Source organism: Anolis carolinensis, chromosome 2, assembly GCF_035594765.1.
Source record: "Anolis carolinensis isolate JA03-04 chromosome 2, rAnoCar3.1.pri, whole genome shotgun sequence".
In the NCBI taxonomy this organism is placed as follows: domain Eukaryota; kingdom Metazoa; phylum Chordata; class Lepidosauria; order Squamata; family Dactyloidae; genus Anolis; species Anolis carolinensis.
The window spans coordinates 152,741,893-152,760,812 of NC_085842.1; the positions used below are offsets into that span (position 1 = coordinate 152,741,893).

At 37.8% G+C, this 18,920-nt stretch overlaps 1 protein-coding gene across 3 annotated transcripts in view; it reads left to right on the forward strand.

Annotated features, from left to right (window-relative positions):
* Positions 1-18,920, forward strand: part of slc39a11 (solute carrier family 39 member 11) — a 432,840-nt gene that overhangs the window by 252,379 nt on the left and 161,541 nt on the right. For all 3 annotated transcript variants that reach the window (XM_062970859.1, XM_062970860.1, XM_062970861.1), the window contains one exon: positions 12,537-12,707. In XM_062970859.1, coding sequence (XP_062826929.1) covers positions 12,537-12,707 — 171 coding nt within the window. The remainder of the gene's footprint in view (positions 1-12,536; positions 12,708-18,920) is intronic.

Genomic DNA, 18,920 nt, shown 5'->3' on the forward strand with positions numbered 1-18,920 from the left:
TCAACAAAAACATCTTTTCCCTGAACCGGGTAGTGTTTCCCATCAGCAAGTGTCACACTAAAGCCATTCTGCTTACTAAATATTGTAAATAAAGTCTTGTCATTAACAATATGTTGTGAACACCCTGAGTCAATTTGAAAGTCCCCTTTCAGTTCTGGGCTTGTGCTGGCTTGAACAACCCTTACGTGCGCAGGATCCTTCCTCTGATGAAGCTTCTCCTCCTTCGGCTTGACCCGTAGTCTTGGACAGTTCTTCTTTAAGTGCTTCGGAGAATTGCAAATAAAACACCTTCTCACGGCACAAACTGTCTCTCTTTCTTGCTCCGCTGTCTCCCCAGCTGGACGCCTTTGTTGGACCCGACTGGTCACTCTCGTGGTCTCCAAAAGCTGATCCTTTCTTCTTTGCCAATCCGCAAGAAGACGTGAAGAAATGTACTGCAGGTTCAGCTGCGCTTGTGGGAGTGATTCTAAGGAATTCACAATTCCATCAAAAGAATCGTCCATGGAGGATAACAAAATAAAACACTTATTTGCTTCTGTGAGCATGAAGCCTCTTTGCTCCAGCTCCACAAATAAGCTTTGCAATGTCTGCAGATGGTCTCTCAGCTCCTCTCCTCTCTGGAGATGCTTCCTGTACAGCCTCCTCGCTAGTACAGCCACTGTTGCTGCAGAATCTGAGACATGCACTTCCTTCAGCCGCTTCCAAATGTCATGTGCAGTGGGCAAACTGCTGACATGAATGACGTGGTCATCGTCCACTCCGATGATGAGACTTACTTTTGCCTTGTCCAAGGCCCTATGCTGTTCCGCTGATGGTTCCTGTGGTGGTGGGTTCACAACATAGTCCCACAGAGATTCCCTCCTCAGGTAACTCTCCATGCGAATCTTCCACACGGAGTAGTTCTCGCCATTCAACCTGGCAATAGGGAATGCTGCAATGATCACTCCTGGATCCATTCTTCCAGAGTTCAGCCTCACAAAAAGTAAAGTCTAAAAAATAGATTCCTCTCCTAAAGTCTTTGCAAAAAATAATGGGTTATACTGGTTTGTACTGGGTTAAACTGGGCCCATAACCTGTTGCCAGGTGCAGAGTATTGAGTGGCGTAGCGGAAGCAGTACTGGTCCAGATAACACCATGTGCAAAGAACTCAGACCAGGCAGAGGAATTTAAATGAACGAAGGAAACTTTACTCTTACTTGTAGAGTTGAAATATAAACAAACAGTTCTGCAATCTTACAAAGTCCATGTAGATGCATAAGATCAATAACTAATCAATCAGCATCAATATATATACAGCATAGCATATTAATCAGCTACTTAACCGTAGCCATTAGAGAGCCTTCTCCATTTCTGTATGCTCTCTCTAGCAAGCTCAGATCCCAACTGACATTCCCAGCCATCTGCTAAAACAGATACATTGTTTGTTTTAGGCGTGGCTTAGCCTCTGCAAAAGCTGAGCTCTTTTGCAGAGATCTTTCTTTGCAAACTAACTTTTGCAAGGATTTCTTTCCAAGGGATTTCTTATACACACACACACATACACATTAGCAAATTGGCGTAATAAAAAACACCAACATCAATAAAAACAATCATTAAAATCAACAAGCATTGAAATCCTGATAAATGTATGTTGGGTTAAAATTGTTTTTATTTTTAAATATTGTATTGTTCTTTCATTGTTCTTCTTGTTGTTGTTTTTGCACTACAAATAAGACATGTGCAGTGTGCATCGGAATTTGTTTGTATTTTTTTTTTTCAAATGACAATCCGGCCTCTCAACTGTCTGAAGGATTGTGGACCGGCCCTTCAATTAAAAAGTTTGAGGACCCCTGCTCTAGGCTATGATGACTATGTGGTAAATACTCTGAACTATAATGGTAAAGTACAGGCTAGGAAATGCCTATCTGGATTGCCACAGGCCAAGGAAACCCAGACAATTTCTCTCATTCTCCTCTAAAACTCTGGCACAGGATAAAAGGGAGGGAAAAGCCTTTCAGGCAAGCTCTGAGGCAAAAGGGCTAAACCAACTGAGCCAGGTCTCTAGGAAGGTTTTAAGCTCCACCCCTAAAACTAAGTACAAATGGAAAAGTCGACACCAAAGGGAGAACTAAAACAAGGAAGTAAAGCAGAGGAGGAAAAAAGCTAGGTCAAGACATCACACTGTGGTTTAGGTAAGGGTAAAAGTTTCCCCTGATGTTATGTCCAGTCGTGTCCGACAAAAAAAGAGGAACCGGGTTTCAACAATAGCCCAGGGAGACCTAAGCATGCTGATTTTGGGCATGTAAAATGGAAATTAAAGGGAATAATATGAAGGAAGGTGGGCTAACAATTAGAGTAATGAATGCGCGCACTTTTAAATGCAGTTTGCATTCATAGACATTCATCTTGATGTTGCTACAAGTGTAAATCTTATTCTCTTCTTCCTCTAACTACGAAACTTCTGAGGCTTTCTGCATTGTGAGTTCCAATGTGAAACCTTTTGTTTATTCACATGTGTATTATCTTCACGTTTTGGTGTTCTTTACTTTTAACTAGTTTTGATTCATATGTTGAAAAATAACTATAATGAAACTAGAGACCATCTGTGCAATTCGGTTTCTGATTTTGATTAAGTGCCACAGACCATAACAACGTAATTGCATATACTGTATATCCATAAAAGTAAAAATAAGAATATAAAAATAAAATACATTATTTTAGTTATATATGTTTTGGCCTTTTCTTCATATTGGCACAACAAATATTAAATATTCGGATAACAATCAACTGTATGAATATTTAAAGTTGACAATATTTTATGAATAACAGAATAAGCTCTGGGGGTCCCTCCTTTCTAATTAACACACTGCAGTTTGTTAATAAATTTATAATTTATCAAAATGTTTCATCTCTTAAATCAGGGGCGTCAAACTCATTTTCATCAAGGGCCACACATAGTGGTCAATGTTCTTTACTTTTTGCCCAGTTAGGTCCTCAGATGTTACTGAATGACAGCTCCAATCACTTTTGATTATCCTCCATGCAGACTGTGGATAATGGGAATTTCACCCCAACAGCACTTGTGGTTCTGAGGCAGAGGAAAGGTTAAATTATATTTTAAAGTCAAACATCATACCCACAAGTTTTGTATCTAAATCCAAACCCCACAGTCCTGACTAAACAGAACAGACAGCAACCTTCAGGTTTTAATGTATCCCAACTCCCATCACCTCTAGTCATAGTACCTAATGATAGGGAATACAGGAGTTATAGTCCAGCATCTGGAGGCCACATAAAATGACATGGCAGGCCGGATTTGTGTTTGACATATACGCTTTACGTATTGAAGAAATCACATGATTGTGCCCATTGCTTAAGAAAAAGTATCAGAATCAGTAATATGGGATATATCCTTCTCGTGTTTCCCCCCAAAGTAGCATACTGGTAAATTAAAAGGGATACTTCTGAATCTCTTACCATTAGACATTTAGCAGTAGTAAATGTGTAAGTTAGAGAGAGATTAACTGTGATGGTCTAAATATATTTCCCCTTCAATTTGAACTGAAGATTTTATATCGCATGCCATGGAGCCATTCTTAAATTTGACACTGCAGATAAATGTTGCTTGCCTGAATACATCACTCTGTCTGTACTTAAACTCTCCTTTGGCAGATAACAACTTTACATCCATAATATGATTCATACATGACATCAGATCGTAGAAGTGCTTCTCGAAAGCTGAAAAGATTGCTCAACAACATTGAGATGTAATTTTTCAACTGAGCATAACTCGGGTAGCCTGCCTTTAAAAATATGCTAGATTGTTCAAAGTAATGCAAAATAAATAAATAAGTATAGATGTCAAAGATTATTCCCAGCCTTTAGGGGCAAAAGTTTTTTTTTTCATGGCCCTGGATTAGGAGTCTAGTAGGGCAGTGTCAGGCTCACAGAAATGGGAAAAAATGAAAGGAAAAATAATGCTTTTAAAATTTCCCACCTTAATGAAACCTTACCCTAATATATATGTAGAATTAAAAGTCTGTTAATTTTTAGAAGAGAAATAGAAACAATTATTAATATAGGTGATTTCCACCCCTCTTCTGAAATATATGTGTTTCATACTGCAGCAAAATATGAACTTATGATTTTTATTAAACCATTTTAGAGAGAGGAATTCAGAAAAAGATGAGATTTAGTAACCTATCAGCTGTAGACTAAGAATTACTAGATTTTTATGGCTTTCTTAATTTAGTTGCCTTGAAGAATGTAACAGAATACTTCAGAGCACAACCATATTTTTTATATCCAAGATACAATGGTTATACACTCTAGTTTTATAAATAAAAATAAATAAAATGGGCTTTATTTCTTTATTTATTTTACACACACACACACACACACACACACACACAAGAATTAGTGGATAGTATTGAAAAGCATTCACTATAGGTAAAGAGATTCCTCCTAAATATTGGGAATAACTTCAGTTGATATGTCACTGAGCAGTTGTTTTTTTAATAGATAGATAAATAGGTCAACATTTAAGATTGTCTGGTTGTAAACGGATAACTGAAAATATTACAGACATTTGCAGAGATGTCTATACTTATTATTTTAAAACTGAAATTCATGATATTGCATCAGATCCATTAAAACCTAATTTTCAGTATAGTAATAAACAAGGATCAAGGAAAGATACTTTGAGGCCAGACTCCTATATATATATATATATATCTAGATAGATAGATAGATAGATAGATAGATAGATAGATAGATAGATAGATAGATATGCTTCAAAGACTCATATATCATATGTATTATATTGAAATCTTCTGGTTAAACTGTAAGAGGATATTTGTGATGCAGATGTTTTAGTTACTGTATGAAGTATGGTTTGATTATGATGCTGGACAGAAAAATGGGTCTACTGAATTGCTAACACATGCTTCAGCAACTATTTAGTATGCAAACGATGCAATCCTAATTTAATCCAAATTTAATTGGGTCACTTTACCTGGTGCTTTAAAGTAAAAAATTAGATCTGTTCATTCTGATTATGTTGCTGGAATGTATTGGTTGTCTCTTTGTTGAAGCAGCATTGCTCAGCTAAGGACATAATCTAAAGCATCATTATGATCAATATTGTAATCATGGTAGTTACTTGAGTATTGTACAAGGACACCTTGGGACCAGGTTCAAATCCCTTCCCTCCCATGGAAATTCACTGGGTGATCTTGGGCAAGTCCTACTTTCTCAGCCTCAGAGGAAGACAAAGGAAATCCTCAGCTGAAATACATTCTTCCAAGAAAAACCCATAGTGGTCGTAAGATAGCCACAAAATACTGAACAAAAATATTAAGGCTGGGTACCTGGTTAAGAGGCAGAAATGGATCTAAAGTCAAGAAGTGAAGCCTGACAAAGTGGAAACAGAAATGAACACATTGTGAGAAAAAGAAGACAGTAATTGTTACATCAGATCTAGGGCTTATAATAGAAAAGAAATTCAGATTTAAAACTCAAGATGAATTGATGGATGCAGGACTTCAGCTACAGTGGTACAAATATAGGCAACTGAAAGATAGATTTACATTATACAGCAAAATACTGGATTTGAACTAGAACAATCAGCATTTGAAAAGGAAATATGTACTAATGAAGAACATCTTTTCTGGGGAAAAATATAAAGTATTACTGAAGATGGAAATGGAACCAGAACCATTAAAGGAATGTGTGATTAAATTGCCACAAAATGTTAGACACAACATAGAATTAGATAATAAGTACTTGAAAGTAAGATTAAGGATTTGGTAAATAAAAATCTTATATTACTCATGTTATGTACTGCAAGACCTGAAATAGTTAGAACCAGGAACAAACTAGATAATTTATCAATAAAGAATTGATTAAATAAGATATGGGCTATGATCCTATCAGAAGAATTACCCTCTAAATTAATATTAGCAATAGGAGAAATAAAGAAAGATCTGTTTGATAACACATAGAAACCATTTACTAGCTTTATGTGTAAAAGCAATGATGAATTCAAACCACCAAATGATCAAGAAAGATTGTGGATAAATAACTCAAAATATATTATAATAATTATATGCAATTGCTGAAATTAGAATGTGAAAGTAATAGAACTGGCGGAGCTGTATTTTTTAAGGTTGTATGACTGATGTCGGGGGATTGGGGAGCATGTGTAGATTTGGGAATAAAGGATATTACAAGGCAATTGTAAAATGCTAAATGTTTTAAAGTAAGTATATATAGTACTAGCTGTGCCCGGCCACGCGTTGCTGTGGCGAAGTATGGTGGTATGGGAAATAAAGTATTGAGGAATTGGTGGTAGTTAAGGTCAAGGGTAAAGGTTTTCCCCAGACATTAAGTCCAGTCGTGTCTTACTCTGGAGGTTGGTGCTCATCTCCATTTCTAAGCCGAAGAGCCGGAGTTGTCCGTAGACTCCTCCAAGGTCATGTGGGATGACTACATGGAGCGGCGTTACCTTCCCGCCGGAGCAGTACCTATTGATGCACTCACATTTGCATGTTTTCGAACTTCTGGGTTGGCAGAAGCTGGGGCTAACAGTGGGGGCTCTCTCCGCTCCCCCAATTCAAACCTGTGGCCTTTCGGTCCAGAAGTTCAGCAGCTCAGCGCTTTAACACGCTGCGCCATCAGGGGATATTATTTCCTAAAGGTTGTGAATATACAATATTTCTGATTGGTTTTTTTTTTGTTTGTTGGAGGCAAGTATGAATGCTGCAATTAGGAAAAATGATTAGGATGTAATGGCCTTGCAGCTTTAAAGCCTGGCTGTTTCCTCCCTGAGTGAATTTTTTGTTGGGAGGTGTTAGCTGGCCCTGATTGTTTCCTGTCTGGAATTCCCTTGTTTTCAGAGTGGTGTTGTTTGCGATATTTTATGTGCTTCTACTGTCTGTGGCCCTGAGAAAACAGAGGATTTTCCAGACTTTGATGATGGGAATATTTTGTTGGGAGGTGTTAGCTGGCCCTGATTGTTTCCTGTCTGGAATACCCTTGTTTTCAGAGTGATGTTGTTTGCGATATTTTATGTGCTTCTACTGTCTGTGGCCCTGAGAAAACAGGATTTGCCAGACTTTGATGATGGGAATACTTTGTTGGGAGGTGTTAGCTGGCCCTGATTGTTTCCTGTGTGGAATTCCCCTGTTTATTTACTGTCCTGGTTTTAGAGATTATATTGTTCTGCATTATTCTATCCCAGTAATTATTTCATATTAAAGAAGAATCTCACTTATCCAACATTCGCTTATACAATGTTCTGGATTATCCAACGCAGTCTGCCTTTTCATAATCAATGTTTTTGTAGTCAAGTGTTTTAAATTCATTGTGATATTTTAGTGGTAAATTTGTAAATACAGTACAGTAGAGTCTCACTTATCCAACATAAACGGGCCGGCAGAACGTTGAATAAGCGAATATGTTGGATAATGAGGAATTAAGGATAACCCTATTAAATATCAAATTAAGTTATGATTTTACAAATTAAGCACCAAAACATCATGTTAGACAACAAATTTGTCAGAAAAAGTAGTTCAGTACACAGTAATGCTATATAGTAATTACTGTATTTATGAATTTAGCACCAAAATATCACGATATATTGAAAGCATTGACTACAAAAATGCGTTGGATAATCCAGGACGTTGGATAAGCAAGTGTTGGATAAGTGAGACTCTACTGTAAATACTACATAGCATTACTGCGCATGGAACTACTTTTTCTGTCAAATTTGTTGTATAATATGATGTTTTGGTGCTTAATTTGTATAACGATTACCTAATTTGATGTTTAATTGGCTTTTCCTGAATCCCTTCTTATTATCCAACATATTCACTTATCCTGCCGGCCTGTTTACGTTGGATAAGTGAGACTCTACTGTATATTTCTAATCTTATATTATCTGCTCAGAACTGGATTATCTGAGGCCCCTTTTTCACAGCTGTATAAAATGCACACTGAAGTGGATGATATGGTAGTGTGGAGTCAAGATAATCCAGTGCAAAGCAGATAATACAAGATTATAAATGGGTTATATAGCTGTGTGGAAGGGCCTTGAGTCTACACTGCCATATAATCCAGTGTAAATTAGATAATCTGTGGAAGAAGTGAGGCCTAAATCTGCCTGTCCCCTAACTGAAACCTGGCTGTCCCTTGGTTGCTAGGCAACCAAGTGGGCAGAGATTAGCCCTCTAAACTGGCAGCAATTGGATAAAAAAATTATTGCTCTCCCTCTAATTAGGACTTTATTTTTCTTTTCTTTTTGTTGTATCAACCTTGAGGCGTGGATGATGGGTTGTGTTGTCAAATTTTGAGGTTGGGGGGCCTGTACTTTTGTTGTTTTGTGAATTGCCGTGATGCCATCACTCTTTTATATATATAGATATTTAAATTTTAAAAAGAGATTTAAAACCCAATAATCAATATATATTTTGTGCGTGTGTGTATATATATGTGTGTGTGCGTGCGCGCCTTTTGGAATATAGGATAAATCAAACCAATTTAGGGCCAACCAATTAAAATAAATAGTATGTAGTTACATCTAATAAATGCATTTATTTCAGTGGGCCTCCTCTGAATTGATGCTGGATTTAAGCATCTATATTTACATAGTATTGTATTATTAATGATAAACCAGTTTGGTTCCCCAGGCTTTGATTTGTGTAATCTACTTAATTTTTCTGGTGTTGTACAGGTCTCTGTGGAACAGTGTGCAGATCTACTGTTGACATAGCCTTAGTTTGTGATCTTCAAGGCTTCAGAGATCCCTCTTCAAGTCTCTTTGTGTTGTTACAGAGGATGATAGGTTATACTTTGTTTCCTACAAATGCTGGTCCTTGATTCTGCTCTAGGTTTGCTACTTTTTATATAGCACACTTGTCTTTCAATCACTTTTCATCAACCTTCTGTGGTTTTCAGGGGCCCCTAGTGGCAATCTTGAGTTTTCATTTCTGATTTGTCTGCCCCAATCTCACACCCATAACTTTTCAGATGGTACTAAATGTCAGGATGCCCAGCAGATATTAGACCGCTTTTGGGGCACGGCGGTCTAATATTCAGATCTAATGGGAAAGTATGTTTTAGATCTAGAATTATAAAATCAATTCTTTTCTTTGAAAGAGAGCCAACATTATGTGGTGGTTTGAATCCCTGGTCAATCATGGAAATCGTCTAGGTGTTTTTGGACAAGTCACACTCTTTCAATCTCAGAGGAAGACAAAGCCAACCCTCTGTGAACAAATTTTGCAAATAAAACCCCATGATCTTTTTGCCTCAGGGTTGTCTAAGTCAGAAATGCTTGAAGGCACATGCCAACACACTTACTTTTTTGGCAAAACAGGTCTGACTCTTCTCAAGATCACTGAGCATAAAACTTAAAACGTTTGTTCTGGCTCAGTTGTACTGGTTTGTATGCTCTATTTTGGCTATGAATTTTATTATGTGATCACAACAGCAGCAGAATGAGCTAAATTGCACTATTTCGTGCAGAACAAAGCCGTCTCAACATTTGAGCCAAAGGAACCTTTAAAAGTATGCCATTGACATTTTTCAAAATGTAAAATTGTATAATGCCTGGAGTGGCTGTATATAGCAATGTGCTTAATTGCCATTTTATGATGATCCTTGATTGATCAAAGCATTTTTGAATGACTTCAATCGAGAACTTCATCAGACCAGATTTTTTACTGCACTTTTGAATGGTTTTAAGCTACCCTTACTCCCCCCACCCCCGAACTATTATTCCGGATGGCAAGATGCATCCCTTTCCCTGCTGAATTTGCATGCTCATTTGCAGAAGCATTTTTAATATGCTTCAGATTCGTAATGGCCACCAAATTAAGTGCAACATGAAGTTTTGTATTAACTTGCTTGGAAATGGCATGGGAAGCAATTGACATTAATTCACAACCACCTTCAAATGACTTCTGGCACTTGCTTTTCAGCTAGGAAAATTAAACTGGGTGGGGAAAAAGTTTAAAATGCATCTAAAATGTCAGATCTTCTTTGCCACTAGAATGCAGCTGTTGCCTATGTAAAGTTCAAGGACGTTGACCTCTGTCATTTATCAGGTTTTTCGAACTTTTACTGGGCAGATGGAAAGAATTTCTGTATGGCAATTGAGAATGTTGTGTGTCTTGCCCTTTTTATTGTCTCCATTTTCATTTGGTTTGTCTCTGCTGGATTTTAAATCAGAAAGACCTTTTCAACAAATAGACTTGTCAGAGGGAAAGAGGATAGTAGAAAGACTCCTAGCAAACTGTTCAAAACAGGTTAACCCCTCCTCTTAATTCCTTGCTCTCTTGCCCTTCTAGCCTCATCTTTCTGTGTTCCATTATCACTTTGTCAAACTTCACACTATGAAATATTTTAGCAAGATGTCCTTGAATATATGTAATGTGAAACATCAGGCATGTTGTTATATACCAGTGATGGCAAACCTTTAAGAGACGGAGTGCCCAAACCAGGGATGGGAAGTTGGGCACTCTGGGATGGTGAGCGAGGGAGTGGCAGCAGGGGGTGGGTGAGCAGGAGGGTTGGGGAAGCTGGCAAGCAGGGGTAGGATAGCGAGTGACAGGCAAGCGAGTGGGTAAGCAAGCAAGGGGGCAGGCAAAAGTGGGGGAGTGAGTGTAGAGACAGACGAACGGGCAGGAGGGCGAGTGAGCGAGCAAGCTAGGGGGGGAATGAATGGACATCTACCTTTGGGGGAAAGTGATTATGGCTCACATATCACTAATGGGTGCATTCAGGCACCAACATGAGTAGCAACAAATGATATGCAAACACACTTTCTTACTTCCCCATTTCTACTCTGACATTCTTTCTCTTTCTGTATCTCTCTTGAGTCCACACCTTATTCTGATTCACACAAAATGCAGTACAGAAACAGTACAGACTGCCCATGGAGCAGAGCATGGTCTCATTTCTGGATAGGCAGCTCACTTTGCTATTGTATTGCATGGTCAGAGAGTTGCTGACTGTCTCAACATTCAGCAAAAATACATTGTGATTTGCACAGGCAGGAAGAAAGCAGTTTCTTTTTCTATGGACAGATAGTTTTGTTTGCACTGCATGATGAGAAAACTTCCCATGCCACACAAAACTCAGAGATCTTCATTTTCCCTACTCCTGATTGGTATGCCCCATCCCAGATGCTGTTCAACTAGTTGGAGATTATAACTGGATCTCCGGGGACAGGTGGTTAAGACAAAATGATGGGAAATGGAGAAGACAGCAGGTTGGCTGAGGAGGCACTGCAGGCTTCATCTGGCCCATTGACCAAAATTGCACAGCCCTGCCTTATATTAAATGCTGTATTCTGAAAATATTTTTGGAGGTTGCAGAATAGTCTGTATCTGTTATTAAGTTAAGTCAATAGGTGTTCCATGAAGCCACATAAGGCCCAGCAACAAAGACTGCTCATGGATAAATTTGTGACTAGAAAAATCATAGTTTTGCTGTTTCCCCCTGACTGCAAAGCCAGGCTATGACACACAACTGGTGGTCTGTGGTCTGTTTGGTGAGTCATAGGTTGTGCTGCCCTGTTCCAGAGTAATGCACTGAAGTCCTTCGGAGCATTTATGTTGTAGAGGCTGGGGTGTTTGGCTTTATGTGTTTTTGTTCTACATAATGGATACTTTCCCATATAGGTCTGCAAAAATAGGAGATTTACTCTACCCCACTGTGGTGAAGTGGGTGATATTACATGGATTGATTTCTGGATTATAGGTTGTGCTGGAATTCTATTAAACATGTTCTACCAAACTTACATTATTGCTCTTTCTACTTATAGAAATGTGCACTCTTCTTTAGGGAAATATAACCTAGGAAATGGTTTATGTACCATATGCCTTCATTTTGGGTCTGATTATCCAAAATCGCAATTTTACTCAACTGTTTTAACTTTATGAAAGCATGTCAATTTTTAAAGTTTTCAGTCACTCAACAAAAATGAATATTTCTTCATTTAACAGCCCTGTGGTAAGGAGACATTCAGAAGAGCAGCATGTCTCTTTATTGCCAACCCAGCAGCCCATGTTTTTTTTTTTACCATCTGGCTTTCTTTTGCAGAGGTTCAAGTTGTTACCATTAAAAACAAGTTAAAAAGAGTGGATCTTCAGACCCCTACTGAACATGCCAAACCTCTCCCTGCTACCAGCGCTTTTCTTCTCCATCAAAAGCTGATTGTCCTAATGTGCAAGGGGCTTCATTTACAATTGCTCATTTATGAGAGATGTAATTTAGGTGCATGCTTTATCAGAAGTCCCTTTGTGATTTTGAGCAAGCCTACAGTCTTTCGTGTGTACAGTGACTATGACTATCTACCCTTGCTTTAATGGCTAAATTTGATAGGCTGTGACCTGTGAGGCACATATTTCATGTACTTACCTTCAAAGTAAAAAATCAATAATGCTAACTGAAATCTTCTTGCTCATGCCTGTCATCAGTAGTTTCCCAACCACTCTGTTTTTAGACTTCTCCAAGAGTGAATGCAAATTTTGTTTCTTTTCTTTCTGCTGCAGACAAAAGTGAAAATGGGGAACCTTATCAAAGAAGGAAAGGTGCTGGAGGCGGCCAGCAAGATGCTCCTACTCCATCCCAGACTTTCAAAGACAATACTCCAGTCCCAGCAAGCTGCAGTTGGAGGCGAATCATGCTGCTCATCTTAGCAATAACAATACATAACATTCCAGGTAAGCAACAATCTGTTTTTTTTTTAAAAATGCCAGTATCCCATTCCTGAAGATGTGACTTGTCAAGGAGACAGAACAAGTTGAACGAGAACCCCCATATATTTTTTTTATTCTACAAAAATATTGCTACTCTTTCATTATAGACATCCTGCTGTCATTGTAACAATTGGACAACTCAGGCAAGATTAGTTTTCATTTTAGGATACTTAGTTCTTCTCATGATGATCGCTCTTGAGTCCTTGCATCCAAACTCATAATACTTTGGATATAGTTCTTGCCATTTGTGTGGGTATCATTGAAATTATACCTTAGATTCAATTTCAGATTGGCCCAGTAAAGATATTAACAATGTGATGAAAGTTTGCATCCTCACCAGATCTCTACAAGGAAGAAAATGGATGTGCTAGATCTAACATAGCATTTCTCCTTGTTTGAATTCAGTATTTTACCGTTAACATTTTCGAACATTACCCTTCTGTAGAAAATGAGAAAAATATAATACATGAACTCTGAGGTAATTGATTTAAATTGAGCTGTTACGCCTGATTTTTAAAGACCGCGCTTACATTGAATATTAATGCATTTTTAAAAGATAAAGGAGATGGCTACATGTCTCAAGGGTGACATTCCCATCCATAAAATGTTTTAGGAGTCTTTGAGGGGATTGGGATTGTGTAGGAATGCATGCTCCAAGAAAATGCGGGGGGAATGGCTGGATGAGTATATAAGTGCTTCCTGCTAGAGAAGAAATTTCTATTTTTGTGCACTTTGTCTTTATATTCCCTTTGAACAGAAATGTAGGTATTTGATAGGCAAAGGGTTTCTACTCTCCAGACTACTTGTAGGAACATAATGAAGGGTGATGCTCAATAGTGCTTGGAAAGCAATGCAGTGTGAGGTTTTTGATTAGCAGTATCTAAAGCAGCCATTGATGACACAGAGAGAAAAGCAGAAGCTTATGCTAATGAATAAGAAACAGATTTTCCTGAGACGCTGTGTGATTCTGATTGCAAAGAAAGCGGGAGCAAGTACTGAAATATTTCCAATAGATTTCTGGGTTGTATCACATTCTCCCTTCTCTGCTGAAATGTTCATGTGTGCATTGATCCATCTATGATTAGTTTTTAAATTTAATTTTAGCTGTTGTTTGCCTAAGGAAAATCAAAGATTTACAAGGGGTAAGGAGACTTCTCCTTCTGGGGGCACCTTACAATTGCAGACACTTCCAGCATAATCTGGGAAAGTCTGGTTTTGATTAATAGCTATCAAAAATGTGAAGTGAGTCCTGACCAGTGACTAATCAATTATTATTATTATTATTACTACTACTACTGCTACTACTACTACTACTACTACTACTACTTATTTTTATCCTGCTTTTCTCCCCTGGGTGGGATTCAAAGCAGCGTACAATAGTTAAAAAACAGATTACATAACATACACATTCAAACAAAAAATATCATAAACCAAATAAACAAATTGCACACTAAATAAACCATATTTAACAAATCAATAAATTATAATGTATACCATTTAATTTTTTCCCAAATGTTAAGTGAAAAGTTAGGAGTCTAGCTGCAAAGTTATAGTTGGGACCATACTTTAAAACAAATGGAATTTCTTTATCACCCTGAATCTGCTTTCTGAAGGCATTTTTATTTATTTATTTTTCAAACTTATATGCTGCCACTCCACTAGGGCTCGGGGCGGCTTACAAGAACCGGCTAAAATCAACAATTTAAAAACATCTTAAAACATCTTTTAAAAACATCTTAAAAACATCCTAAAAACACCTTTTAAAACATCAATAACAGAAATTTTGCCAAGAGGACTCTCCCACCCATGTCATTTCTAGATTTATTGGGGTACCATGGAGAATTCTTTTTTTCACTCTACATTAAAGTAAGATAAGGCAAGTGATCTGATCCATAGGATGCCCTTATTCTATGAATATATAATTTAAATCCTCCTGTGTGTAGAAAACAACAACAGAGCTATGAGTCAGGATCTAACTAGTGCTTGTTTTATAACCCATCAAGAGTGAAGGGAAAGCTTGTTTTCTACTGCTCTAGAAACTAGGACATGGAGCAACAGATTCAAATTTTTATATACGGGCTATTCTGGATTATTCTGTCAGTAAGGCATTGAATTTTTGCCTTTTTGTATGTTGGAATCTGCTCTGAGTCCCCCGGGGAGATAGGGAAGAATATAAATACAGTTGTTATTTATTTATTTATTTATTATTAAATTGAAGAAAAAGATATTCCATCTAAACATTAAGAAGAAACTTATTGACGTAAAGAGCTGTTTGGCCATGCTGCCTCAGAGTTAGTGGAGTCTCCTTCTCTGGAGGTTTTTAAGTAGAAGTTAGATGGCCATCTGTTGGGGTTCTTTGAATGTACTTTTTCTACATGGCAGAAAATTCAACTGGATGGTCCTTGTGGTCTCTTCCAGCTCTATGATTCTCTGATTTTGTGTACATGGTGAATGAGATGTAGGTTCCTGCAGATGGCTGTAGTGCTCTGATGTTTGGTTGCTTGTTATATGGTTTTCAGTCTCACCTTTCTGCCACAGAAACAATATTAAGAAAATTTATATCATTTTAAAAAAGTTAGAAACACAAAAACATTTTGCTGCATGTCATACGAATCAAAAGATCAACAATGAACTGAAACCACTTGGGCTGAGTGACAGCATGTTTATTACGCATATGAAGATGATTGCTTCCCTCTATGTCAGTGATTCTCAACCTGTGAGTCCCCGGATATTTTGGCCTTCAACTCCCAGAAATTCTAACAGCTGGTAAACCCCAAAACACCTGTGGACCTACAGGTAGAGAACCACTGCTCTACACACTGATCGAGGGGGGGGGGGGCATTGAAAGAAACAACACAGCAAGTTCCACTTGTGTGCAGTATATGATCCCTGTCATTATCTGTTTCCATAACAAAGCCCAATAAAATGTCCATGTAACTCTTCGGCTGCATAAAATTTGAAAACTCATCTGAGTAAATGCTTGCAGTTAGAATGCAACAGAGAGTCAACTAATGACAAAGCAAACAATTTAAATCTCCATCGGTATATATGCTTATTTTTCTAAATTGGACAACAGGCCATGTCCACTCTATATATCAGTCTTGTGTTTGGCAGTAGGCAATGCCTTCTGTGGGTTGTGGTGATATCAACATGTGATCAACATGTGTTATATAGTTAACAAGGTTTTCTCAGGAGAATGGATGCACATTCACAAATTTTCTTATCCTTGATGAGAAAAAAAATCACAGCCTCTTGAGATACTCCTCTTGAGATCAAAGAAATGGCAACTGCCATGAAGTGTGGGTGTGGTTTTTTTTTGGGAGGGGGGAGTGTATTTCAAGGATTTTAGTGACAATTTTTTAAAAAATTGTAAACCACTACTACGATGCATTTTTGCACAAACCACTGCACCAACAAGTTTTTGCTGCACAAACTGTTGTGTCAATGGTTTTATGCATAAAATCCCCTTTTGTATACCAAAATATTTTTTCAAAAAAAAAACCCTGTGATGTGCAATTACCACAAAATGTCCTGATATGTGAAAAGAAAAGCCAAACAAAATTCTCATAACTTAGTGGGAAGAAAATGTTATAGCTTAGGTGAAATAACCAGGCGTCTAAACAGCAAAATTACAACATGTAGTTATTAAAAGCGTGTGTGTATATACATATATCTGGATGGTCTGGCAAAATGTATATAGATGGCTTGACAAGGTTCCCGATTTCCACAATTAGGTTTTAAAAGAAAAAAAATGCATTTTCCAATTTCACTGTGTTTATTGACCTCCACGAGCTGAAAAGGGGCCTACCCCTGCAAAACCACTCCACTTTTGGTCAATTTCTCATTTACTTCCTGAGTGAAAAGGGTCTCTCCTAGTCCTGAAATTTCATGTCCTATCTCCCAAATGACAAAAGTGGTGACCCATTTGTGTGAAATAATAAAAGAAAAAAATTGAAATGGGCTGGCATATGTGGAGAGGGGTATGTTCCAAGGAGTTGAAGAGGGGGGAGCTACCCTGTTTCCCCGAAAATAAGACAGGGTCTTATATTAATTTTTGCTCCCAAAGATGCACTAGGTCTTATTTTCAGGGGATGTCTTATTTTTCCATGAAGAAGAGCTCACATTTATAACAACAAAATGAACATTTATTATATACTGTAAAGTAGTTGTCATCACAAACCAGCATAACCAGACAAACTATGAATCCTATCAAGAATTTCTTGTTACTACCATTATTTACATGTACAACAATCTATGGTACCTCTTGCAGTTTAGGTTTCACAAGGTTTCCACGCTGATTTCTCTCTATTCTAGTTTCAATGTAGTCATGAATGATGAATAATATAATATACTATAATAATAATAATATGATAATATAATAATAATATAATGATATACAATATATTAATGAGATAATATAATATAGGATATAAAAATAACAGAATATGATAATAATATGGTATTAATAGGATAATATAATAATGGGATATAATAACAGAATAGCAAGGAAAGGCAAGGGAGGGAGGGAGGGAGGCACAGAAAGCAAGCACTTTCCCTCCCTCCCTCCGGTGTATGAATGAGTGCTGCTTCTGCCCTGCAGCCATGCTTCCCAATGGAACTCTGCTGCAGCCTTAGTTGCTAGGTCTTACTTTCAGGGGAGGCCTTATATTTGTCAATCCCCCCAAACCCCTGCTAGGTCTTATTCTTTGGGGAGGTCTTATTTTCGGGGAAACACGGTAGTATAATCTTTACATTCCTGGCAATTTCCCATCCTTGAGATACCTACTGTTCCACTCTGCATATTCAGATACTGTAGTTATTATGGAAGTTACTCACATTTGGCATGTCAGTGTACATTTGCATGTGAATGTAGATTATTCTCCTTTAGCATTTGAATGTGGATGCCTAGGTTTCTCAGCAGGCTTTTGAACAGGCTGTGTCTGTGTGAAAAGACTATCCTGATGATACACCTGTCTTATCCTATTTTCTCTGGCTTTACATGAGGTGGAGTTGGGAGAAGTATCAAAGGGTGCTAATTAGGTGTCACCCAGGATGTGGAATGTCTCCAGTTGTGTCTTCTAGATGGAAAGACCCATCGACTAGTCCACTTTTTCAAAACTATTCCTTTCAAAATTTAATCTGATAAAGTGAGACAATCCATAAGATAAATTTTAAAAGAGAAGAAAATCATGGTAATGAGAAATGAGCTAAACAGTGCCTCTCAATTTCTACCGGTGAAAGGTCATTTGATTTGGAACTGAAAACTGTAATTAAGCTTCATTCCATTTGCAAAATTGTCAAGAAGCACAATTTAAATAGAGATGAAGAGATAGTAGGTATACCTTTGTGGCTTGCTGTCCTGCTGCTCTGTCATGGACTTCATTCCCCCCTGCAAAACCATAAAGAGGTACGACTTCAAGTAGGGATGAAGGGAGAGTAGGTGTGCCCTTATGACTTGCCATCCTGCTGCTTTGTCAGTTGGACACCAGCAAATTATTTTTGTCATTCAAGGCCAAAAAGAAGAGAGTAAAATAGAATGACCTTTTGCAAGGGAGAAAACATTGTACATCACCCCCCTCCTTGATTCAGCAGTAGGTTAATGACAATAATCTCACTGTAGAGAGAGACCTTGAAAGATCCTGCTTAACATTCTAATGTTTCTGTTGAGTACCAAGGGAACCTAAAGAGCCTAAAGGCACCAGACCATCTCTGATCTTGGAAACTAAGCAGGTTCAGCCCTGGTTAGTCCTTGGATGGGATACTAGCAATTATTGCTAGGTGCTGTAGGCTGTATTTCAGAGGAAGGATCACCACCACTGTGTATTCTTCGTTCAAGAAAACCCTTTGACATTCAGGGATTGCCATATGTTGATGGCAACTTGAAGGACATACACAAACCCACGCATTAAGCACAAAGTTGCCTTCAACAATTACAGAGAACCCAGAAATAATGTCATTTGCTTTAAAAGTTCCAATATTAATGTGCTTTTTCTTTCTTATAATGCTGTCAGTGGTGTGAAAGAACATCACTTTGCAAACTGATATTTTAGGTCACAAAGTGAACAGATGCCTGGAATTTTCTTTTTCTTTTCTTTGAACTACATCTAGTTCATTAGAAGCTTCTTTAATCTTTAGGATACAATAATGGCTGAATCAAAGTTGGGCGTGTTCAAAAAG